Source organism: Vipera berus, assembly GCF_964194415.1.
Source record: "Vipera berus genome assembly, chromosome: 9".
In the NCBI taxonomy this organism is placed as follows: Eukaryota; Metazoa; Chordata; class Lepidosauria; order Squamata; family Viperidae; genus Vipera; species Vipera berus.
Genome location: NC_138212.1, coordinates 4,540,477 through 4,565,674, shown reverse-complemented (window position 1 = coordinate 4,565,674; position 25,198 = coordinate 4,540,477). Strand labels below are relative to the sequence as shown.

The 25,198-nt window shown below is 45.4% G+C and overlaps 1 protein-coding gene across 1 annotated transcript; it reads left to right on the top strand.

The window, feature by feature from the left end:
- The first annotated feature begins 2,842 nt into the window (after positions 1–2,842).
- POU2F2 (POU class 2 homeobox 2) lies at positions 2,843–24,059 on the top strand. Its single transcript, XM_081334975.1, has 14 exons — positions 2,843–2,934; positions 3,038–3,094; positions 5,841–5,960; positions 7,861–8,064; positions 8,412–8,517; positions 9,275–9,366; positions 9,798–9,959; positions 10,137–10,278; positions 11,290–11,438; positions 12,646–12,822; positions 14,476–14,542; positions 15,076–15,247; positions 17,123–17,196; positions 18,727–24,059. Exons 1-14 carry the CDS (start codon positions 2,875–2,877, stop codon positions 19,077–19,079), a joined length of 1,935 nt encoding a protein of 644 aa, XP_081191101.1. The 5' UTR covers positions 2,843–2,874; the 3' UTR covers positions 19,080–24,059.
- The last annotated feature ends 1,139 nt before the right edge of the window (positions 24,060–25,198 follow it).

The following is a 25,198-nucleotide window of genomic DNA, read 5'->3' as shown; positions in this document are numbered from 1 at the left end:
GGGATGTTAGAATAATTTGACATCTATGAGGCATTCATTTTCGGATTTTATGCGGTTTGAATTCTGCAGTGTCACATTAAAATGTACCAATGGGAGAACCCAACAGTGCCAGGCTTTTTGTTTCATTTCTTCCTCTTTAAATGCATCACTGTTGGCTTCTCTCCATTTCTCAAGTTTTCCATTGGTTGGTTTGGTGCGAGTCATGTTATGTTGCATAGATTTGGCACATAACACAGGCATGGTGGTGCAGTGGTTAGAATTGCAGTATTGCAGGCAAACTGTGCCCTAAGCCAGCAGTTCGATCCTGACCGGCTCAAGGTTGACTCAGCCTTCCATCCTTTTGAGGTCATTAAAATGAGGACCCAGATTGTTGGGGGCAAATATGCTGATTCTGTAAACCGAGAAGGCCATAAAGCACTGTGAAGCAGTATATAAATCTTAAGTGCATCTGCTATTGCCCTTCCTTCCTTCCTTCCTTCCTTCCTTCCTTCCTTCCTTCCTTCCTTCCTTCCTTCCTTCCTTCCTTCCTTCCTTCCTTCCTGTGGTGGTGAAGTGGTTAGAATACGGTATTGCAGGCAAACTGCCCATAGCCAGGATTTCGATCCTGACCGCCTCAAGGTTGACTCAGCCTTCCATCCTTCCAAGGTCGGTAAAATGAGGACCCAGATTGTTGGGAGACAACACGCTGACTCCGTAAACTGCTTAGAGGGGGCCATCAAGCACTATGGGGCAGTACAGGTAACCCTTGACTTACAACCACAGTTGAGCCCCAGATTTCTGTTGCTAAGCGAGACATGTGTTAAGTGAATTTTTGCCCCGTTTCACGACCTTTCTTGCCATAGTTGTTCAGTGAACCACGCCAGTCATTAAGTTAGTCACAGAGTGGTTCAGTGACTCTGGCTTCCCCAATGGCTTTACTTCTCACAAGGTCACAAAGGGGGGGGGGGAAATCACATGACCCCGGGACACGGCAACTGTCATAAATATGAGTCAGTTGCCGAGAACTCTGAATTTCGATCATGTGACCATGGGGATGCTGCAATGGTCATTAAGTGTGAAAAGTGGTTTACAAATCCCTTTTTTTCCAGTCCCGTCGTCACTAAATGACCGGTCAGTAAACGAACTGTGGTAAGTCAAAGACTACCTGTATATAGGTCTCTGTTGGCACTGCCTTTATGGTCTGGTTCGACACTCACCTGCGTTGTCCTTTCCGTTTTTTTGGGTCCCTTCCTTTTTTTTTTCCTCACAGAAGTAAGAATGTCTAAGCCTTTGGAACTGGAAAAGATGCGCCTGGAGCTGCAAGAAGACCACACAGGTAACTGGGTTTGATGGGAAGGCTAAGAATGTATCTATTCATTCATAGAAAGGCTCTTGCAGAGGCTGGTTGGAATAAGAACCGCTGCAGCAGTGGCCTCTTCGAAGCTCATTCATTTCCTTTCTCCTTTTAAATTTAAGAAGGTATTAAAAATACAGAATGCAAGTGAATGAATAAATAAAAGAAGATTCCTGTAGTAAGGTCACACCCCCTTCTTCCGTGGGAGAGCCTTAATCGAAAAGTCAGTCTTGAAGCAAGAAATTGGCTTTATATATATATATGAGCACGGAGACATCCTCGGACAAATGCTGGCTCTTCGGCTTTGAAACGGAGATGAGCACCTACACACACACACACACACACACACACACATTTTTTCCCAGTCATCTTCAAGATATAAAGGAGCCATTAGGCCTAATAAATAGTGTTAATATACTCCTGAGACAACTCAGTGCTACTGTATTGCATTAGCCAGTTTGGGCCGTGAATCAGAATTCGTATCCGAAGCAGCGGGCGAAGGGGAACAAGAGAAAACGATGAAGAATGGGAGAAACCAAGCAGTGGGGGGGGAAAAAACGATTAAAAGTTACTGTTCTGTGAAAGATAAAGGCACTTAAGCAAAGGAGAATGGACCAAGTAGAAGCATCAGGCAAGGTTTAGTGTAAAATATTGTTATTCAGAAGAAAGGGCAAGGAAAGAACACGCTGGCTTGAGAACATCAAATCTGGTGCAAAATTGATCATCCAACAATTGAAAGAAGCTATTCTTGACAGGGTAGCATGGCGAGCACTTGGTTATAAAGCCAGCAAGAGTCAAGATACGACTAAATGGTTAAAAACAAGCCAACCAACTAATTGGTATTCATTGGTTTGGGTGCCACTTCAGCCGTTGAAGCAGTGATGAAAAATCTGCCTCTGGGCCACCATCAGCAAATAAATAAAATTAAAAAAATAATAAAATGAGGGGCAGCCGCAAAGAAGAGGGGGTGGGGTGGGGTGTCAGGCTATTCTCCAAAGCACCTGAAGGCAGGACAAGAAACTAATCAAGGAGAGAAGCAGCCTGCAATTAAGCAGAAACCTCCTGACAGTGAGAACAATTAACCAGTGGAACGACCTGCCTCCAGATGTTGTGAATGCTTCATCACTGGAGGTTTTTAAGATGAGACTGGACAGCCGCTTGTCTGAAATGGTATAGGGTCTCCTGTTTGAGCAAAGGGTTGGACTAGAAGACCTCCAAGATCCCTCCCAGCTCTGTTCTGATTGAAGTAAATAAGGCAGTTCTGCTCCCTTGGGCAGTCCCATTCTCTGGTCCGTGGCCCAGTCCCAATGATTTCACATGTTGATATAAGGCTGCAATCTGGTAGAAACATCTTCACCAAAAATGGAATTCTTCCGGTCACTGTAAGCCGCAGAGGTAGGCGCAGGATCTATCCAGAGATGTGAGAAAGAAACAAATGGATCAGCTTCTGAGAATCTCTTATGGAGACTGGGAGACGGGTGGATTGTTCAGATCAGGCTGGGGGTTCTTGAGGGTCCCTATTTTAGTATGGACCCTATGTGATGAATTTAACTTTTTTGCTTCTAGATACAGAAAGAAATGGACCTGACACAAACCATCAGGTGAGAACATTTGGACAGAAGCAGCAGGATTATGGAAGCATTTGTTTCTTGAGGTGGGCCACAGGTGGTCAGTTGTGATGTTGCATTGTGTTCTTCCTTCTAGACTCAGCAGAGCAAATCTTCCCCGTTCTCCCCATCCCCAACCATCACGGGCACCAAGGTAAGTCCCACCTTTTCTCTGCCTACCTGCAGATCCACTAGGCCAGGGGTAGGCAACCTTGGCTCTTTTAGGACTTGTGGACTTCAACTCCCAGAATTCCTGAGCCAGCCATGCTGAGGGAAAAGGGAGAGGTTTCCAAGCTGAGCCATGCTGGCTCAGTAATTCTGGGAGTTGAAGTCCATGAGTCATAAAAGAGCCAAGGTTGCCTACCCTGGCCTAGGCCTAGGCTGCTCTATGACTTGTGGTCTTCAACTCCCAGAATTACTGAGCCAGCCATGCTGAGGGGAAAGGGAGAGGTTTCCAAGCTGAGCCATGCTGGCTCAGGAATTCTGGGAGTTGAAGTCCACGAGTCATAAAAGAGCCAAGGTTCCCCACCCCTGCACTAGGTGATCTCATTTCTTCTCCGAATTCCCAATGCTTCTCAACCTTGAGTGCTTTCACACGGGTGGACTCCAACTCCCAGAATTCCTCAGCAGCATTTCTGGCTGGGGAATTCTGGGAGTTGAAGTCCACATCGCTTAAGGTTGCCAAGGCTGAGCAACATTGCTCTAAAGGCATCTGGCATTCAGACTGGCTTGGACTGACTTGGGGGTCAGAAGCTGTGTTGAGGTGGTCTTCAACTTCAGTCCAGGGCAGAGGAAAATGGTGGACTCTTGGGGACGAGATGATAGGAGTGGTCACCTTTTGTTCTGGGGAATTCTGGCAGTTGAAGTCCACCCATTTTCAAGTTGCCATAGTTGAGAAGCACTGGTCTAGGCTAATGCTTCAAAACTGTAACTGTGCACTGAGTGTTTATGACAGAGACATCTTTATGAACAAACATCATATTTGTCAATGATTATATACATAATCTTTTAATGTCTTGGAGGTATGATGAAAGGGGAGATCCTAGCCCATGATTCAGCACCCCAGTTTTTAAATTGCCTGTCTAGGGTCTGTTAAGCTTTGAAATGAGACAAAAACCGTTGAAGCTTGCTTAAATGATGCTATGACAAAACTATAATATCTCTCTCTCTCTCTCTCTCTCTCTCTCTCTCTCTCTCTCTCTCTCTCTCTCTCTCTCTCTCTCTCTCTCTCTCTCTCTCTCACACACACACACACACACACACACACACACACTGGATTAATCACTTGCATTTTGATTAACTGATTGCACAGAAAAAATTTGCATATTGCCCAAACCACAATTTGTTCCCTTCTTTTCTCTCTCTCTTTTTTTTGTGACATAGAATTAGGTAACTTCAACAGCTCAGCTTTTAACATAATTTTAAAAGTTGCCCTTTCTGCAATATTGCAAATAATTCTGGTCTGGCCCTTCAGGCTGCTCCCCTGGAAATCCCGAAACTCCCCCTCCCAACGAGGGCCAGAGCTGGACATTGTAGGTCAAAATCACGCTTACAAAGAAAGACCCCAATGGGAAGTGCGCTGCGCTTTTGTTATCAGCTTGATAGGAACTTGTGAATCGAGGCTGGTTTAAGGGGGGGGAATTCCCTGTGCCCCAAGCCTGCCAGCAAAACAGGAAGTCAAGTAACGATAAATCATCTTGCATTGGTCAGTGGGCGGGATGTGAATGTATTGCAGTGCATTGTTTCTCGTCCCTACAAAGAGCCCCCTACTCAATTTCTGCTGTGCAGCAGAGATTTAAGTTGCAGGGTTTGGATCCCCTTGCTTGGAATTCCTCAAGTCGAGGCGCACAGGATTTTGGCTGAAATTCAGAGTCTCCACTGAATCGCCCTCTTTTCCCCGCTGCTGGGAGAGAGGGCTGAATCCATCCAGTGCAAGATCTTTCTGACAGCTACCTCATTTCCTTTCTTGAGCCTTGGTTCTAGATTGAGACGTAGCTATTCACTTCAGAGGAGGTTTTTTTTAAAAAAAATACAAGAAAAGAGCTATCTGTCCTTCTAATAGTGGAGTTTGGGCACAGGAAGAAAAGAGTAGCGTCAGAAAGACGTATGGTATGCGGGGTTGGAAAGCAAAATTGCCTTTATGGGTAGCCCTTGTCTTTACAACCACAGCTGAACCCCAGATTTCCGTTGCCAAGTGAAGCATTGGTTCAGCCATTTTGCCCCATTTTATGACCTTTCTCAGCACCGTGGTTAAGTGAATCATTGCAGTTGTTAAGTTAGCAACACGGTTGTTAAGTGAGTCTGGCTTCCCCATTGACTGCTCGTCACAAGGTCCTAAAATGGAACCACGTGACCTCAGGACACTGCGACCGTCCTAAATAGGAGTCGGTTGCCAGGCATCTGAATTTTAATCACATGACCATGGGGGAATGCTGCGGCGGTCGTAAGTGTGAAAACGGTCATGTCACTTTTTTCAGTGCCATTGTAACTGTTGTAAGTCGAGGACTATCTATATTGTGGTTGGTCCCACAGTCAGCCAGATGTTTAGACTGGATTTGGCATTTTTATCTACCTATCAAGTCCTTCCCAAGGATCCGGGATAGGCAGATGTGGATGGTTGATGATGTTTGAAGTTATCATGGCAGGAGGTCAGTTGTTCCCGGTAAAGCTGCCTTTTGCAATTGACTGATGGCGATTGTGTCAATGCCGAGGGTGTTCAAGTGGTGCTCCAGATATTTTATAATTGCATGCAAGGCGCCTATTGCCATTACTCTATATGGGTAATCTACAGTGAGATTCACAGTCTGGTGGAAACGCAACACTTCAGTGAAGAATAATAATTAATTAATAACTAATGGATCATTCAACTCAAGATTATTATTATTATTATTCCCTTCCAGATCAAAGCTGAAGACTCTGCAGAAATGCCTCCAGCTCCAGCGTCAGCCCCAGCCTCTCAAGCTCAGCAGCCACACCTTCCCCAGGCCCAGCTCATGTTAGCAGGCAGCCAACTCGCTGGGGTAAGTGCAGCTGGCAATTTGGGCAATTCACCTCTGGGTGAAGTGAGGTGAGGTGGAACAGAACAATACTGAAACCTCTCGAATTATTTCTGCCCCGAGGATCAAAGGTTGAGGAAAGTGGAGGTTGCAATCCAGGCTGGCAAGTTCAGACATTCACTGTAGGATTATTAGATCATACAATACGTGCAACCAGCCCTTTCTCCTAAAAGGAGAATGTCCATGCTGAGTGTACTTAAATAGTGCATTGTTATCTACAGTAGACATTACTTAAATAGATGTTTACACAAGTACGATATCCTCGACTTACAGCCACAATTGTTCCCGCAATTGCTGTTATTAAGCGAGACGTTTGTTAAGTGAGTTTCGCCCCATTTTGCCCCACTTTTCTGGCCACAATGGTTAAGTGAATCCCTCACTGCAAGTTAGTAAGTTAGTAAAATGGAGGTTAAGGGAATCTGGCTTGGCCGTTGACTTTCCTTGTCCGAAGGTCACAAAAGGGGATCACGTGATCCTGGGGCACTGCGACCATCAAAAGTACCAGCCAGTTGCCAAGCGTCTGGATTTTTTGATCACGAGACTGTGGGGATGCTGCAGCGGTCATAAGTGTGAAAAATGGTCGTCTGAATCACCTTTTCCAGTGCCGCTGTAACTGGTCACTAAACAAGTAGCAACAGCCCTTAGACTTATATACCGCTTCACAGGGCTGTACAGCCTTCTCTAAGCAGTTTACAGAGTCAGCCTGTTGCCCCCAACAATCTGGGTCCTCATTTTATCCACCTTGGAAGGATGGAAGGCTGAGTCCGCCTTGAGGCGGTCAGGATCGAACTGCAGGCAGCCGGCACTCAGCAGAAGTAGCCCGCAGTACTGCATGCGAACAAATGGCTGTAAGTCAAGGACTGCTTGTAATCCCCAAGTACCTGGCCTACCTCACGCTGGGAGAGGTTGTCTGACCTACACAAGGAAGGGAAAGAAATGGGTAGTTTGGGCACCCCTCGTTCTCTTCCGTTCTGCTCTGGGGGGGGGGGATGGATGGAGGCTGGGGAAGCAGATGGAGCGAACTCAGCCTGTGACCCGCAGGGCTGTTGGAGAAGGAGATACGATTCCACCCTGCCTAGTGACACTCGGCTGATGCTTCCCTCTGATTAGCAACCCTCCCCATCCCTCCGGTGCCTTTTCCAATGGACAAGGAGGAATCCAACAGGGACACCTTTCCTTGAACCTCCACACGTGGCCATGAGCAACCCCCCCCCCCTTCTCTCCCTGTTGTGCATGAGTCTCTGCCCAAAGAAGAACTGCCTGGCAGTCTGTCTGAGAAGGTTTCTGGCTCTGCTGAGAGCAGGGAATGTACTTGACTAACTTGCTCCTTCCTTCCTTCCTTCCTTCCTTCCTTCCTTCCTTCCTTCCTTCCTTCCTTCTTTCCTCTTTTCTTTTCCCTTTTTTCCTTCCTTCCTTTTTTCCTTCCTTCCTTCCTTCCTTCTCTGACACTTCCTTCCTCCCTTCCCTTTTTTTCCTCCTCCCTTCCCCTTTTTCTTTTTCCTTTCTTCCTTCCTTCCTCTTTTCTTTTTCCTTTTTTTCCTTCCTTCCTTTTTTCCTCCTTCCTTCCTTCCTTCCTTCCTTCCTTCCTTCCTTCCTTCCTTCCTTCCTTCTCTCTGACACTTCCTCCCTCCCTTCCCTTTTTCTCTCCTTCCTTCCTCTTTTCTTTTTCCTTTTTTCCTTTCTTCCTTTTTTCCTTCCTTCCTTTTTTCCTTCCTCCAATTTTTCCTTCCTTCCTTCCTTCCTTCCTTCCTTCCTTCCTTCCTTCCTTCCTTTTTTCCTTCCTTCCCTCCCTCCCTCCCTCCCTCCCTCCCTGTCTCTTTGCCTCCTGCTTGCTGCCCGCCCTGCTTCCCCCTCTCTCGTACAGCTGACTGCCCTGATGCCTGCCCAGCAGCAGCTGCTCCTGCAGCAGGCGCAAGCACAGCTTTTGGCAGCTGCCGTGCAGCAGTCTAACGCTGCTGCGGCTGCCGCGGCCTCCTCTCAGCAACCTGGGGCTGAACTGCCAGCGCCACAGAGCCAGCCCCAGACGCCCCAGCTGGCCTTGTCCCAGCCAATCCAGCTGACGGCACAGGTAAGGGCTTGTGCACGAAGCAGGGCGCTTTGCGGTTCTCTACGTTGCCAGGTCACCTGCCCTTGGAAGGGAAGGAGGGATCTTTCAGAGGAAAAACCGCTCCTCCCATGGCCTGAGACATGGCCGGCCTTGCACTGTCCGTTGAAACTGGTCCCCTAGTCAGCGCCTCTCTTCTGGGAAGCTCATGGGAGCCGTGGTTCCAGGGGAGAAAAGTGCCTAGTGGTCTCAGGGCAAGTATAATTCTCAGGAATCTCTCCAGAAGTTCAACCGCGTTGAAAATAGGGTATCTCTGCGTTGTGGCAGAGATGTTTCCGCCATGTTTCTCCTCCCGGTTGTTTCTCTTCTAGGATATCCAGCAGCTGCTGCAGCTCCAGCAGTTAGTCCTTGTCCCAGGGCACCCCCTCCAGCCACCTGCACAGTTCCTGCTGCCACAGGCCCAGCAGGGGCAGCAAGGTGAGAAGATCATCTTTTTTTTATTTTAAAAAATCATCCCTCCTTTATTATTTTAATAAATAACTTGAGGTGGCAGACGTACCTAATTCCTCTTCCTATTTCCCACATCATAACAACCCTGTGAGGTGGGTTGGACCGAGAGAGAGTGATTGTTTCAAAGTCACCCAGTCGGCTGTCATGCCTAAGGTTAGACTAGAACTCACCGTCTCCTGGTGATTGGCCCAAAGTCACCCAGTCAGCTTTCATGGCTAAAGGGGGACTAGAACTCACCGTCTCCTGGTGGTTCGCCCAAAGTCACCCAGTCAGCTTTCATGGCTAAAGGGGGACTAGAACTCACCGTCTCCTGGTGATCAGCCCCAAAGTCATGCCTAGGGCGGGACTAGAACTCAATGTCTCCTGCTGATTGGCCCAAAGTCACCCAGTCAGCTTTCATAGCTAAAGGGGGACTAGAACTCACCGTCTCCTGGTGATCAGCCCCAAAGTCATGCCTAGGGCGGGACTAGAACTCACCGTCTCCTGGTGATTGGCCCAAAGTCACCCAGTCAGCTTTCATGGCTAAAGGGGGACTAGAACTCACCGTCTCCTGGTGATCGGCCCCAAAGTCACCCAACTGGCTTTCATGCTTAAGGTGGCCCTAAATTTTAAGCTGTTGCTGCTTATCACTTCACTGGGCTGTAATTTGGCCCACAAAGGACAAAAATATGTTGGGTCTTTCCAGAGATAAACCCAGTCTTTTCCTCCCTCACTTCCCCCACAGGGCTGCTTCCGACACCAAATTTATTTCAGCTACCTCAGCAAAATCCAGGGAGCCTCCTGACGAACCAGCCTCGTGCAGGACTCCCAGCACAGGTGAGCAAAGAAGGAAAGAAAAAAAAGGCTTCTCTGTGTAAAATGCTCGTTGAGGTAAAGAAGGAAATCAACGCCATGCAAATATTGTGGTTTGCCCTCTTTTTGTTCCCTTTAGATGATTATACTGGTTTATTTTCTCCAGGATTAAATTAGTTGCAAGCATTGAAGCCCTGAATCTCAGAGAGCAAATAATGTCCATTCCTAACCCGCCAAACACTGAAAGAAGTAAACGGCTTTTGCGGCTCACGAAGGGGGGGGGGCGGGAAGCGTCTCCCGCCTTAGCCCAGGCATCGCGTTGGCTATTAAATAATCCGTTAGATTTATTTTTGCGCTTGAGTTTGGTCATACGGTCTGCCTGGACTTACGTTCGGTCCTTCAGGGGGTCTATTGGATTTCCATCTATTTTTTTTTTATTTCTTCCTCTTCGCCAGCAAGTGACTCGGCCTGGCCTCCCCGAGTCCCACCTCACTCACTCACAGCCGCCCAAATGCCTGGAGACCCCTTCGCACCCCGAGGAGCCCAGCGACCTGGAGGAGCTGGAACAGTTCGCCCGCACCTTCAAACAACGCCGCATCAAGCTGGGCTTCACACAGGTACAGCTCGGACTGCTTGGCTCGGAGGAGGAAGAGTAAGGTGTAGCTCTGCCTAATGAAAGAAGAAGAGTGGTGCACGGAGTGGAAATATATTTGCAGGGAATCGTGGAATACACACGGGGTTGGCATTCTCTCCGTGATTGCTTCTCTCCTTTTTCTTCCCTCCATCTTTCCCAGGGCGACGTGGGGTTGGCTATGGGGAAGCTTTACGGGAATGACTTCAGCCAAACGACCATCTCGCGCTTTGAGGCACTGAACCTCAGCTTTAAGAACATGTGCAAGCTCAAACCTCTTCTGGAGAAATGGCTGAATGACGCCGGTAAGGAAAGCCAGGTGGAGTGTGATAAAGCTGAGCTCTGCTCAGGATGATCCTCCTGGGAGTTGGGACAAAGGAGGTTTGTGAAGAATGCCAGAGAAGAAAAAGAGAGTTTGGTCAAGGAGGTTATTCTGAAAGTTGCAGTGAAGATAACAGGGAAGACCCAGCTGCATTCACCCATAAGCTATTGCTCCAGTTTTGGTCACCACAATATAGAAAAAGGTGTTGCGGGCCTGGAAAGAGTGCAGAGAAGAGCAGCAAAGATGATGAGGGGGCTGGGGGCTAAAACATATGGAGTACTGTTGCAGGAATTGGATATGTCTAATCTACTGAAGGGACGCAGTGGCTCAGTGGGTTAGGACGCTGAGCTTGTCGATCAGAAGGTCGGCAGTTTGGCGGGTCGAATCCCGAGTGCCGCGTAACAGAGTGAGCGCCTGTTACTGGTCCCAGCTTCTGCCAACCTAGCAGTTCGAAAGCACGTAAAAATGCAAGTAGAAAAATAGGGACCACTACGGTGGGAAGGTAACAGCGCTCCATGTGCCTTTGGCGTCTAGTCATGCCGGCCACATGACCACGGAGACGTCCTCGGACAAGCACTGGCTCTTCGGCTTTGAAACGGAGATGAGCACCAGCCCCTAGAGTTGGAAACGACTAGCATACGTGTGCGGGGGAACCTTTACCTTTACCTAATCTAGTGAAAAGGAGGACTAGGGGAGACATGACAGTATTGTTCCAATGTCTAAGGGGCTGCCACAAAGAAGAAGGGGTCAACCTATTTTCCAAAGCACCAGAAGGCAAGACAAGAAATAATGGTGCTTGCTCCCTCGACAAAGGATGCAGTCATACATACGTAGCTCCAATTAGGTGGGAGAGAAAAGTGATGCCAATTCCTGGAGTGGATGAAGGTTGAGGAAAGCAGGGAGATGGAAAGAGGAGGGGTCGAGTCATAGGGGCGAGGTGCCTCGTGGGTGTTACTCAAGAGGTGCGTCAATGTTTGTCCTCAACATGTTACAGAGACAATGTCTGTGGACTCCACGCTTCCCAGCCCCAACCAGCTGAGCAGCCCCAACCTGGGTTTTGATGGGCTGCCGGGCCGACGTCGTAAGAAACGGACCAGCATTGAGACCAATGTCCGCTTTGCATTGGAAAAAAGCTTTCTAGCGGTAAAAACAATCCCCCCCCCCGAGCAATCCGCCTTCCCTCGTCTCTTCCCTCTTCAAATTAATAGGCGTTGCGCCGGGCAGTGGAGAAGAAACTTAAGTAAAGTTTTTTCTCCTGGGCTGCTTTCTTTAATGCTTCCACTTGGAGTGGGCCATTTAAAATGGGTTTCCTATACAGGTGGTCCTCAACTTACAGCCGTTCATTTAGTGACCATTCAAAGTTAACGACGGCACTGAAAAAGGGACTTAACGACCGTTTTTCACGCTTGCAACCACTGCAGCATTCCCCCGCGGTCACGTGCTCAAAATTCAGATGCCTGGCAACTGGTTCATATTTATGACGGTTGCAATAGTCCCGGGGTCATTCGATCCCTTTTTGTGGTCTTCTGACAAGTAAAGTCAAATGAAGCCAGTCTCACTTGAACGGTCTTGTTATTAGCTTAGCAAGTGATTTGCTTAACAACCGTGGCAAGAAAGGTCATAAGATGGGACAAAATTCCCTTAACAAATGTCTGGCTTAGCAACAGAAAGTTTGGGGGTCCATTGAGGTCATAAGTCGAGGATGACCTGCATTTATTTAAAACATTTACATAGTTGCCTATATTATACAGGTAGCCCTCGGTTTACAACCACTTGTTCAGTGACTATCTGAAGTTACAACGGTAGTGAAAAAAGTGACATGACTGTTTTTCACACTTACCACCGTTGCAGTATCCCCGTAGTCACATGATCGAAATTCAGAGGTTTGGCAACTGGCTCATATTTATGACGGTTGCAGTCTCCCGGAGTCTCATATTTATGACGGTTGCAGTCTCCCGGAGTCTCATATTTATGATGGTTGCAGTCTCCCGGAGTCGTGTGATCCCCTTTTGCAACCTTCTGACAAACAAAGCCAGTGGGGAAGTCCGATTCGCTTAACAACCACTAACGGAACAGCTGCAGTGACTCACTTAACAATTGTGGCAATAGAGGTCATGAAATGGGGTTATACTCACTTAACAAGTGTCTTGCTTAGCAACAGAAAGTTTGGGCTCAATTGTGGCCCTAAGTCGAGAATTACCTGTAACCAGGTAATACGTATTACCTGTACAGGTAATACGGGCGGCTATATGATCAGTTTTATCCATTTTGCAGACCCTGAAAGAATAGTTCCCTGTCCTGCTGCTCGCTATTCACTTCTCACTTCTTACCCTTCCCTCCCCCCTGACAGAACCAGAAGCCTACCTCAGAGGAGATCCTACTTATTGCCGAACAGCTGAACATGGAGAAGGAGGTGATTCGTGTCTGGTTCTGCAACCGCCGCCAGAAAGAGAAACGGATCAACCCTTGCAGCTCTGCTCCCATATTGCCTGCCCAGAGCAAGCCTGCTGGCTACAGCCCTCACTTGGTAAATTCCCACTTTTCCCTCCGATGTGACAGCAGCTCTCCATTGACCCGCCGTGTGGCTTTCCCACGGGATGCTGGCATTTGCAAAAGTCCCTCGAGGGATACGTCTTACATTATTTTTGCCTGCTGTCTTCTCGTTTTGTACTTCCCTTACCCCTTTCTTTGCCCTTCTTCTACAGCCCTACACACACACCCCAAAAGGGGTACGGGACTACAAAATGAACAAGTGGGAGGTGAGCATCTGCACCACTAGACCACCATGCCACTTATTCAGAATCTGTCTGTCTATCTATCTATCTATCTATCTATCTATCTATCTATCTATCTATCTATCTATCTATCATCTATCTATCTATCTATCTATCTATCTATCTATCTATCTATTTGTTTATTCTATATCTATATCTGTTTATTCTATCTAATCTATCCATTTTATCTTGTTGTCTGTCTGTCTGTCTGTCTGTCTGTCTGTTTGTCTATCTATCTATCTATCTATCTATCTATCTATCTATCTATCTATCTATCTATCTATCTATCTGTCTATCTATGCCAGGAGTGTCAAACTGCTGGCTTGTGGGCCAGATGCGTCACGCTGAAACCGTGCCTACCCCATTGCCAGCAATGTAAAAAAGCTGTGATACATCGAGATACGTCACTTAACGTTGCGAGTTTGACACCCCTGATCTATCCTATCTATCTAGAGTTTATAATGCATATACTTTACACACACACGCACACTCAAACCAAATCTGAATGAGCAGCTGGTGGTCTACTGATGAAGACGCTTGCCTCCCACTCGGAAGGCTAGAAATTTCAATCCCACGGTAGGTAGCGACAGTTATTTCTCTCCTAGGGTGAAAAGGAAAAATATCTGCTGTGAACTCTGCCTAGGTGTCAGGAAGGGCATCTGGCCAGTAAATGTTCAACTCCATCCAGTCATCCCAACTCTACCCCAATTAGGGACTACAGGGTCATAAAGCAGGGCCTATCAGTGCAGATACTTTATTCGTGTCAGAAGCACCTTCAAATTATACACATATAACGTTCAACCCTGAGCAAGTAAACCAGTGCAGGTAAACCCCCAAACTCCATGCCACTTCCATCTGGGGAAATGCAACCCAATAGAAAACTAAGCTTGGAAAATCCTCAGTACTGACTGGTCCATGAACCTACAGCTACTGAAATAGAGGTTAAGCCAAATGTGCCTCCCCATCCAGACTCCCAACAGCCTCCAGGCCCTAGGACAAGGGTAGGCAACCTTGGCTCTTTTATGACTCGTGGACTTCAACTCCCAGAATTCCTGAGCCAGCACGGCTCAGCTTGGAAACCTCTCTCTTGTCCCTCAGCGTGGCTGGCTCAGGAATTCTGGGAGTTGAAGTCCACGAGTCCTAAAAGAGCCGAGGTTGCCTGCCCTAGGACAAGGCTTGGCAGCATCTCTTGGCCAGCCAGGGTTTCAGAGATACAATTGGTGGTCATCAAGTGTTCTCCACTATGGCTGATGCTTTCTCCTCCATTCAACAAGTCCTGAATAGCACTTTTGGAAAGTCATTCCTGCCCCCTGGTGGTGCACGAGAGAAAGCTTGCTAACGGTTACATGTGTCTACCCATTATGTCTACCCAGTAACAGATTCTCGTCTATATTTCTGTTCCTCAGGTGACCAGCCCAGGCACCGGCACAAGTTTGCCCCTCTCCCAGGCTTCCAGTAGTCTGAGCACAACAGGTACACGTTCCCCCTTTTTTGAGGAGGAACCTTATTTGCCTTTCCTTTATTTCCCTTTAGAATAAGTTTGCCGGGGTGGAATGTTGGGACTGTGCAAAAATGATGTTCATTAAACGCAGGCACATAAGAGCATCCTGATTTTTGACCCACAAAGGGTTGAGGGGCTTTTGAGATGGTTGGGACCCTGGACTGTAAGAGGACAAAAGCGGAGCCTGATCGTGTTGGATGCCTGAAACCAAGGGGCGGGGGATGGGCGCTTGGTTGCAGTCTTCTGGAGGTCATCTGATCCCCTTTTGCAACCTTCTCACAAAGTCAGTGGAGAAGCCACGTAACAACTTGTGTTACCTGCCACAACTGCAGGGGTGCACTTAACACCCATGCCGAGGAAGGTCGTAAAAGGGAACTAACTCGCTGAGCAACTGTCTTGCTTAACAACGGAAATATTGGGCTCCATTGTGTGAAGACAGAATGCCTCACTTGGGGTTCTCTGCCCCAAGCTCTCGTTTTAACTTCCTGTTCTTATTTTGGGACAGTTACTACCTTGTCCCCGACAGTCTGCTCCCTAACCCCCAGTCGGACAGCGGTTGGAGCAGGGGTCACCACCCTCAACTCGGTCACTCCACCCCCAAGCAACAGCACAAATCCCAGTCCTCAGAGCAGCAGCCATCCAGCTCTCAGCTTGCAAGCCCTGAATCCCAGTACAGGGTAAGTGGCACGACTAGAAAAGCTTTTAGAGGGTTGAGTTCCTTCAGAGATTGGGCTGGGATCCTCGGTGGGGCTTCTTTAACACCCCGTTAACTGAATGACAGAGATGGAAGGGACCTTGGAGGTCTTCTAGTCCAAGCAGGAAACTCTGTACCATTTCAGACAGACAGCTGTCCAGTCTCTTCTTAGAAACCTCCAGGGTTGGAGCACCCACAAGTTCTGGAGGAAAGTCGTTCCACTGATTAATTTCCCCCTTAGTTCTAGGTTGCTTCTCTCCTTGATTAGCTTCCATCCCTTGCTTCTTCTCCTGCCTTCAGGTGCTTTGGAGAATAGCTTGACCCCCTCTTCTTTGGGGCAGCCCCTGAGATATTGGAACACTGCTATCATTTGAGTCACGGGGATGAACTTCTGGGTTTCTGTCTTTATTGAACACATTTACAGTATACAGCCACCCAACTCACACACAGATGATGCTGGGAACATTTTAAAATCCACCTATTAACCCCACTCCCACCCCCATGCCAGCAATTTAATTTTTTAATTTAATTTAATTTATTATCATTTCTATACCGCCCTTCTCCCGAAGGACTCAGGGCGGTATACAGGGCAAGAATAAAACACAGAAATTTACAAAAATTAAAAGATAATTAAATGCATGCCCGATTAAAATACAATTGATACATAGTAAAAACCCCAATAAAAATGATAAAAAACCCCACCAATCCCCCCCCACACAATCAAATCAACTTGATTGGCCCCGTCTCCATTGGAGGTCCCCAGGCCCACTGACAAACCCACATTTTTAGGGCCTTTCAGAGTGTGGGCCAATCATACGTTGAGGGGAATCATATTCCATAGAGAAGAGGCCACCTCCATGAAGGCCCTTTTTTGTGGTCCCACCAAATGTAGATTCCTAATCGATGGGACCCGTGACATGCCCATCTTTCATTTAAGGTCCCCAAACTTTTTTTTTTAAGAGGCTTGGGATCCTTAACTGTTCTTCAAGATCTCTGCTTTTACATTGGGGTTTGTTGCACTTATGGGTTTATTTTTATTGCGAATTTCTATGCCACTTCGGTAACTGACAGGATAATAAGTAGGTAAGTCAATCAGTGTGAGAAAGAGGAATTATTATTTGTTGCATTTATTTGCCACCTATCTTGCTGTGAGGTTACTCTAGGCAACAATAAAAAGGAAGAAATGAAAAGAGTGTAAAGAAAACAGTAGTAAGATAATAGAACAATGCAACAAACAGTGAAAAAGAACACAGTGAGAATGCATCAATATCATCGCTGAAAAAGATGGACGGGTGGAGAACAGAAGGGGAGGGAGGTGGAAACTGCCATCAATCCAGCAGCCACCTCCAGAAGGGAACCCCGCCATTTGAACCCCAGGCCATCCAGCAGAGCCAGGACTTTGGATAGGAGGCTGGGGGCAGACCTTACCGTAGAGCAGGGGTGGGGAACTATGGCCCTTTTATGACTTGTGGACTTCAACTCCCAGAATTCCTGAGTCAGCCAGGAGAGTTGAAGTCCACCAGTCAGAAAGAGGCCATAGTTCCCCACTTTTGCTCTAGAGCAGGGGTGTTAAACTGCCGGCCCACAGACCGGTTGCATCATGTGGAGGTCGCGCCCACCCCAGCTCTGGCAATGCGAAAAAAGTCACCATACGTCACGACACGTCACGTGAGGCAGTGAGTTTGACACCTGTGCTCTAAAGAATAAGATATAAAATCTCTTCTTGTAAGTTGGATTCTACCGATACATTCCTGGACACACTGGAGAGGAAAAAAGGGGCATGGGGGTGACAAGAGCATGATCATCCTTGCCACCCCAAAGCCTCCACTTTAACTTGCTGCCTTTGGTTTGATTGCAGAAGCACAGTGCTAGGGGTGAATGCAGGGTTAAACTCAGCGCTAATGGCCACCAACCCACTGGCCACCATACAAGGTTTGTGAAAGAAAGACGAAAACCCTTGATGTCGTGGCTGCCATTCACTCCACGGGCTGGCTGGCGTGAGAGAAAAACTGTGCGAAGGAATGGGTGCGAGGTTGTAGAGGCTGCATGTCGAGTGCACAACATCCGTGGATTGCTGCTTGTCTGACGAAGCTTGGGAGATGCTTGTGTGTGTGTGAGGATAAAATAACTATGGTTGCCCCACGGTTGAAGAGATTTTAACTGATTATGTATAAGGCATTTACTATGTGTAGAATGAAGCTGTAAACTCAGGAGTGTCTCCAAGTCATGAGCTTGTTCCTTTGGGAACATCACCTCTTCCAGAGCTAGTGGAGGAGACATTTGGCCAGGATGTAGTTCAGGAGTGTCCGTTAATACCTGTGGACTTCCAATTTCCAGAATTCCTCAGCCAGTCGGCAATACTACCCGTATTTAACTTCTACCCCGTATAAGAAGCCAACAGGGAAGATCATCCATCAGTTTGAAGTAAAGGTATCCTCAACATGTGTGGTTTATCCAAACCCATCAGTTCTTTTTAATTTTTCCCCCTCTATTATAATTGTAAAACACCAGAGTTGTTTTGGAATCAGGCGGCTCTTAAATCAAATGAACAAATAATAGGGATGATCTCAATTGTAGATCTCCGCCTGGAATTAAACAGGAGATTCTGTGGAAGTCCTTATATGCTATTTGAAGGTTGGACTTGACCAAACAGATTGCTGACTCTTATCATCCACAAGAGCGACCAGTGCCATTTCTAACCCCCTCACCCCTGGTGTGGTAAAGCTGATTATCTGGGTTCTTTTAAGCCAGGACCCTGAGTATGAATCCTGACCCAGCTAATTTGCTTCATCTAAGATCTTTTGCAGATCTTTTGGGAATGTGCAGATAGAAATTGTCTAAGCCAGTGGGATAAAGAGAGCACACGGTTTCTTCTGTCAAGGGTGTTCTTACTGAATTATGCCGCTAACCTACAACTTGGTCTGACCTGATGATTATTTGGGAGCTGGTGTGCAAGTGCGGTACAGTTGCGTGAGAGTGCAGCCAGTCAGTGGAGTCCCTCACAACCTCTCCTCATTCATCTCGAGGTCTTTCTCCATTCCATCTTGAATTTGCACATAGCAGAAGGCTTCACGCTCCATGACATGCATCCTTCACATCATATATGCTAATCATTGATTGTGCAACCTGTCTTCCCACACCATGTGTCTTTTCCGTGTGAGTCATGTTGGGGGAGAGAAATGATAGAGCTGTGGGAGGGACAAGGAAGTGCCATTTCAATTCTGCCTGTCTTTTTTTTTTTTTGACATGGGGGAAGAATCCCCAAAGAGGAAGCCTCTAAAATATTTTGTGCAAAGATAAGGACGGTTTCCTGCAAGATTATCCTCCAAGATGGCACTCTCCAATGGCTCTCTCTCTCTCTCTCTCCTTTGGACCAATTCTACATTGACCCCAAGGCCAAGGGCGAGAAGCCATTGCAGATGTGGCCTAACCAATGTATTTTTTCTCTCTCTCCTTGTGTAGCCCTGGCCACTGGTGGAAGCCTGCCAATTACCAGCCTTGATGCCAGTGGCAACTTGGTTTTGGGTACCAGTGCAGGCACGACTGGAAGCCAGAGCATCGTGACCTCGCCGCTCTTCCTCAACCACGCGGGCCTGCCTTTGCTGAGTGCTGCCCCCGGAGGCGTGGGGCTGGTGTCAGCAGCTGCTGCTGCCGTGGCTGCTTCTATGCCTAGCAAGTCCCCTACCCTGACTTCCTCCTCCTCCTCTTCCTCCTCCTCCTCCTCTTGTTCCTCATGCAGCTCCTCCACTGACATGGCGCAGACAATGGGGCAAGTTGGTCCTGGATCCAGCGAACCGGATGCCAAGATGGAGTGAGGACTCAGGAGCATCCACGCTGCCTTTTCTGACATGGCGGGGGGTAGCCAGGAGTGGACGTACAAACCGACACATGAAACCAAAAACCAAAAACCAAAACAAAAAACCAAAACGAACCAAAACCACCAAAACCAAACAAAGAAATGTCAGCAACAGCCAAACAAAAAAACAACAACCAACAACCAAAAAATAATAATAACCTAAAGCAAACAAGCAAAGCAAAAAGGGGGGGGGAAGGAAGAAACCAAAAAAAAAAAGTTCCCCAAACCTTTGGCATTCATTTGTTTTTCCCCTCTGCAAAAGGTGACAGTCGACGGTCTGATTTCTCTTCACGATTTATCTTTTTTTTTTCTTCTCATCTGCTCGTTTCCTGGACAGTATCAGAAAGGAAACCAATAAATGGGGATGATTTTTTTTTGTAAAAAAAGAAAAAGAAAAAAAAATACTTTTAAAAGAACCTTTAAAAAATCCTTAAGGGGAATACAAATCTCACACCAAAAAATCACCAGTTCTAGCTTCACCCAAAGCTTTTTACAAACTTTTCTATCTTCAGTGTCTGGTCGAATGTCTTTCAAAATGCTTTTATTTATTCTTATTTATTCTTTCTCTTTTCCTTGGATCCAGAAAGGGTTGGGCAGGAAAAGAATGGATTGATTTAATTTTAGGATCTTCCTATAAATATTTTCTTTATTTTTTAAATGGTTAACAAATGTTTCTGCTTTTTTTTTGCTCTTTTTTTTTAAAAAAATGGAACAAATACAAAGCTTTATACATATATGGGGATTCTTATAAGAAATGAAGACTGGGATTTTCAAAGGCAATAATGAAAATCAGACACCGGGTTCCCACTATGGAAACTGGTTTTTTTGATTGATGTCCTGCAATGAGTTTTCCTGAAGTTATTTCTGCTGCTTCTTGTTTGCAAAGAGACTATTTGATTAATCAGCCATGGAGTAGGCTCCACTGAAGCAGTTTGTGATCACAAAATTCAGATTACTTGCCAGCCAATATCTATATTAATTCTCTGGGGATTGAAGCAGGAACGAGGTGGGGAACCAGTTTACAAAATTTCTATGTGGAAGACCCTCCTGAGATATGGATGCATTGCAAGCATTTGATGCATCAAAAACCAGATATTTGCAATGCCTGTTTCTATCTCTCTCAAAAACTCCCCCACTCCTACAATAAGGATGAAGGAATTACATCCAGCTGGAATTACTTTATTAATATTAGCTGGATTTCTCAGAGGATTTATAATATAAGTACTTTTTGCAGGACGAGCATTATTGAAAGTCTCAGTCTTCAACTTTTTAAGAATAGGCAGCACTAAATCTGTACTTTTTTTTTCTATCCGCTCGAATCTTTTGTTTGCCAGCTTTAATTTTCTATTGAGCTTAGCTAAAAAAAAAATTTTTTTAATTGGTTTTGCCTGGGGTTATTATCGGGTTATTTTTCTGAAAACGGGATGTGTGGTTTTTTATTTTTATTATTATTATTATTTTTATAGCTGTGTTCTGAAAAAAAAAATACTCATATACCAGTGCCTGACAAAAACCAAAACAAAAAAAAATGGGAATTTCAGCATTCTTTACATTTTTCAGAAAAAATAAACCAAAAATTGGTAGACATCACTACAAAAAACAAGAAAATGAAGACCATTGGGGAATATAAATAAAAGCAAAGACAGAAGAGAGATTAAAAAAAAAATCTCCTCAGAAAGTGGGTATCGCAGAGACTCGGAGGCGAGAGAGAAACTTTTAACCAAAAAGAACCAACCAAAACGAACAAAGGAAGCTAAAATAAATCACCACAAGAAACTTTGAAATGGAAAAGAAAGGATGAAAATGGGAACGAAGGAGAGATCTTTACTTTCTCTGGTTAAAGCAAAATGGCTCAACCGTCTTTCTCTGTCCTAAAAAAAAATAAAAATACCTCATGGAAAGTTGTGTTGAGAAGCCAGGATTTTATCAATGTCAAAGAGACGAATAAACCAAATCAACTGAAGGGGGAGGGTGAGATCAGAAGATCCTGTCACTTTCTCCCAGAAGTCTGGAAAGCTTTAAAAATGGCTTCTCAAAACACTTTTTTTATTTTATTATTTTTATTTTATTGTTCTTAAACTTTTTTTTTGTACATTTCTTTTCTCTTGGTCTTCTTTGTTTTTGTTTTAACTGGATGGTCTGGGTTTTGGTTTTTTTTTTTCTTAATACGTTGGGTGGGTTAATTGACGTTTTTGGGCGCTCTTCGAATGTTTTTGTCTTTTATTTTCAACTCCTGCGAACCAAAGTTTTGCTGTTGCAGAGAAGGAAGTTAGCCATGGCATAACTGCAATCTGGTAGAAAAGAAAAAAAAACCAAACAAAAGGGACAGAGTTTAAAAAAAAAAGATAAACAAGCAAACAACACAACAAAGGACTTTGAACCTTTCTTAAAAGGACAGAAACGAAAAACCCTCAACCTCATTTTATCTCCTGCTTTTGCTGTGCTAATAAAACGTTCAGGTGGGTTTGAGATAAGAAAAGAAGGAGAAAAAAAATATACTGTGAAACTTTCCAAAACGGAAACAAATCGACCACAAAACAACACAAACCAGGAATCACCTCGTTTAAAAGATTGACTTGAAAAAAAGAAAGAAAGAAAAGTTTTCATCCCATTCTGTGCGTGAGTGAGAGAGAACTGCCAAGTATTTATTCAGCCCTTAAGATTTCAGTTATGGGATAATGGTGGACATCTGAGGGGGAAAAAAAACATTGGAGAGAAATATTTCTCTCATTTTCTATTTCTCTCTCTCTCTCTCTCTCTCTCTCTCTCATGTGCTACTGAACGTGTTTCTAGGTGGAATGTAACTGTTTTAGTGATCTTTGTTATTTTTCTTTCGTTTTTACTTTTTGGGGGGGGGTATCTATTTTTTTTTAATAGAGAAAATTCTATGTTCCGCTTTATCGCTTCTTACTGTATTAAGAAAAAAAGACAAAAAAAAAACAAACGCTTAAAGGTTTGCAGCCAAAAAAAAAGATAAAAAGGGGGGAAAAATGAAACAAAAAACAACAACAAAAAAATACCAAAAACCAAAATGTGTTTGTTTTTTTTTTTAAAAAAAGAATTGATTCTAGACCAAAAATGACCCTATCTCCATGCATGGAGCTGAGTGGTGGTGGTTGAATGGCGTGGAGGGATACCGTCAAAAGATTTATAGGGCAGGTAAGGATGTTGGGAAATAGGTTAGATTGCTGTCAACCTGGAGACGAGGAGCATCAGCTTTTTCAGAAGGATGAAAAAGGTTCGAAAAAGGGGGTGGCTGGTAATTGCTCCCTTTTTTGGGCCTTCAAAAACCAGCCAAATGTTTGGCCAGAGTGGGACAGAAGAAAATATACATCAGCACGTTGCAGAAGTGATGCCACTCTTTTAAAGATGGCCTGGCGTTAGCTTTAGGAAAGGAGATGTGGGAGAGACTATCTTAAGCCACGGGGACATCGCTGTCTCCCCCTCCCAAATTGGTGATTTATATAAGACACGAAACAGAAAACCTATTTTGGTACAGGGATGGTTCAGGTTGAATGATCCAGAGCAAGACTGCCTGATCTTTAGTTCTAATTTGGCCGATGATTTTATGCGGCATGATAGTACAAGGTCCATAACCAACTAGGCCTCTGTAGTCCACATACTACTTCAACTGGCTGGTTTTTGTTTGGGTTTTATTTTTTTAGTTTTTAAAGAAGATGCTTAGGAAATAGCAGCATCTCTTTGCCCTGCTGAGCTCCCCACTCCTAGGAGTTTTAGAACGAGGAAGGAAATAAAGTAAAACCAAAGCTGTCAAACCAAATATTTGCTCACACGCCTCCGTGCCAGTGCCTGACCCAGGGCTGGGGGGGCGCACAAGGGAGGGAGACAGGCTAACCACCCCCTCCTTCTCCTTACAGTGCCAAGACATCCACCACAAGGCTCTTTGGAGATAGCCCGCCATATACCTCATATACTTTAATGATAAACCAAATAGAAAAGCTTTATTAAGGGTGTGTGCCGTACAGGTCTGTTTGGGGTGGTGGGGATCAGGCGCAGCATCCTCACACCCCATCGAGGGAGATCCGCAGGACAGCCCAGGTCCAACGAAATCTGATCTATTCAGGTGTTATTCTAGGGTTCCGACGATATGCTTTATCAACCTGGAAAAGGACAACGTGGTTAGGATGGAACCGTGCTAAGGACTGAAGACTGCATCCACGAAGACGCGGGGGAAAAAAAAAGACACACTAGGGGCTGGACATTGCTCCGTGGGCCTGGCTTCCCCGATGTAACTGGCACTTTGTACATCAGGGTTAAATTGGAGGATAGCTGGAATTCAGCTGTGATGCAAGCGCATTTTTGTATCAAAGAAAATTGAAGCTGGGCTTTTATTTATCGTTGGACACGAATCTCCTTTAGAAACCTTGACGGTGACCAGGTTCAGGTCTAATGGAGGGTCCTCTGCCTTCCATGAACTGGCTTCTCCAGGTTGCTCTCTTATCAACTCTGACCAGTATTGAGGTTATGTGAAAAAAGGGAGTAGTGTTTATATGCCCAGGAGGGTCGGTCAGTTTGATAGCCCTAGAGGAGTGGATCAAATGGGCTGGCCTTTGCATGAAGGATGCTGCACTAGAACCCAGATTCTTGCCGACACCACCCCAACATGACTGGCCTGTTGCTGTAGCCGACCTGGGAGCAGTGGGAAAATCGTGTGATAACTTTGCCAAAGGTAGTTAGTTCCTAGTATTCATTTTTTTAAAAAAGAATTTTTAATCTTCCGGGGTCTGATCCTGTCTTGTTAATTTATTTGTAACTGTGGGGCTTAGAAGTGACTTGAAAAAAATGATGATGATGATAATGTAACAAATATTCTGAGTGCTTTTTTAATTTGTTCTTTCATTTGGTTCTGTCGTGGTTTTGTGTTTTTTTTCCCTGTCTTTTTTTAAAATTAAAAACAAAAACAAAATAAAAATCTTGCAACCAAAGATGAGTTGAAAAGTAGTTGAAAATCTGTTATGGTGACTCATTTGTGGCACAGAGCTGCAGACAACAGGATGAAAGGAAAAAAATTGTGGATCAGCAACCCGGCACCTGAAAACACTGTTCTGCCTGCTGATAGGTCTTCGCCACCCAGTTAGGTCCCAAAGATGTCACTGGAAGATAAAGTGATCTACAGCTGATTGCTTCATTTACCTTCTATTATAAGGGTACAGGTAATCCTTGACTTACAACCATAATTAAGACCGTTGCTAAGCAAGGTGATTGTTACGTAAGTTGTGCCCGATTTCATGACCTTTTTTGCTGTGGTCATTAGGCAAATCATTATTTACTCGAAGCACACCGTCATTAAATGAATCTGACTTTGCTGCTCAGAAGTGGGCTGTGAAGTTCACAAATGTTGATCACGTGATCCCTGGACGCTGCAACTGTCACAAATCCATGCCAGTTGCCAAGGGCCCAAATTTTGATCATGTGACCGCAGGAATGCTGTAATGGTTGTAAGTACGAGGACTGGGTGTCTCCCTTCTTCAGTGCTGTCCTAACTGAAGAGTGCCTAAATGAACGGTTGTAAGTTGAGGGCTACCTGTATGTTGTGATTTACCACTGTCTGCATTTTTAAAAAAAGGTATCTTTACAGTAAACTCCAATTACAGCATCGGCGTTTGTAGTATGAATTAAAGTAATACCAAGGATTAGGTAGGCTGCCCTTTTTCTTGTTTTATTGCTTAGGAGGTAGACATTAGTGATTCATTGTTTATCAATTAGTCAATTTCTCTTTCCTGCTGAGGGTTGGGGATTAATAACTGGCTTCCTTTAACTCTCCCCCTCCCCTTTATTGTGAAAAGACAGTTTTTCATTATAAAATAAAGAGGGGGAAAAAATAAACAAGTAATTAAAGCTGCCATCTCCCCCTTTGTGGAGAACAGAAGCACTCTAATTAAGTGGCAAATCACCACTAATCCCTCAACAAACTGAACAGAAGAGCAATGAAACGGGAACAACCTGCAAGGGGAAACTTAATTGCAGAGAACCTTTGCCGAACTGTGCTTGCAGATGAGTAAACATTAAAAAAGGGATCTAATCTCGGCGGAGCAGCCTTAGAAGATAACGTGATAA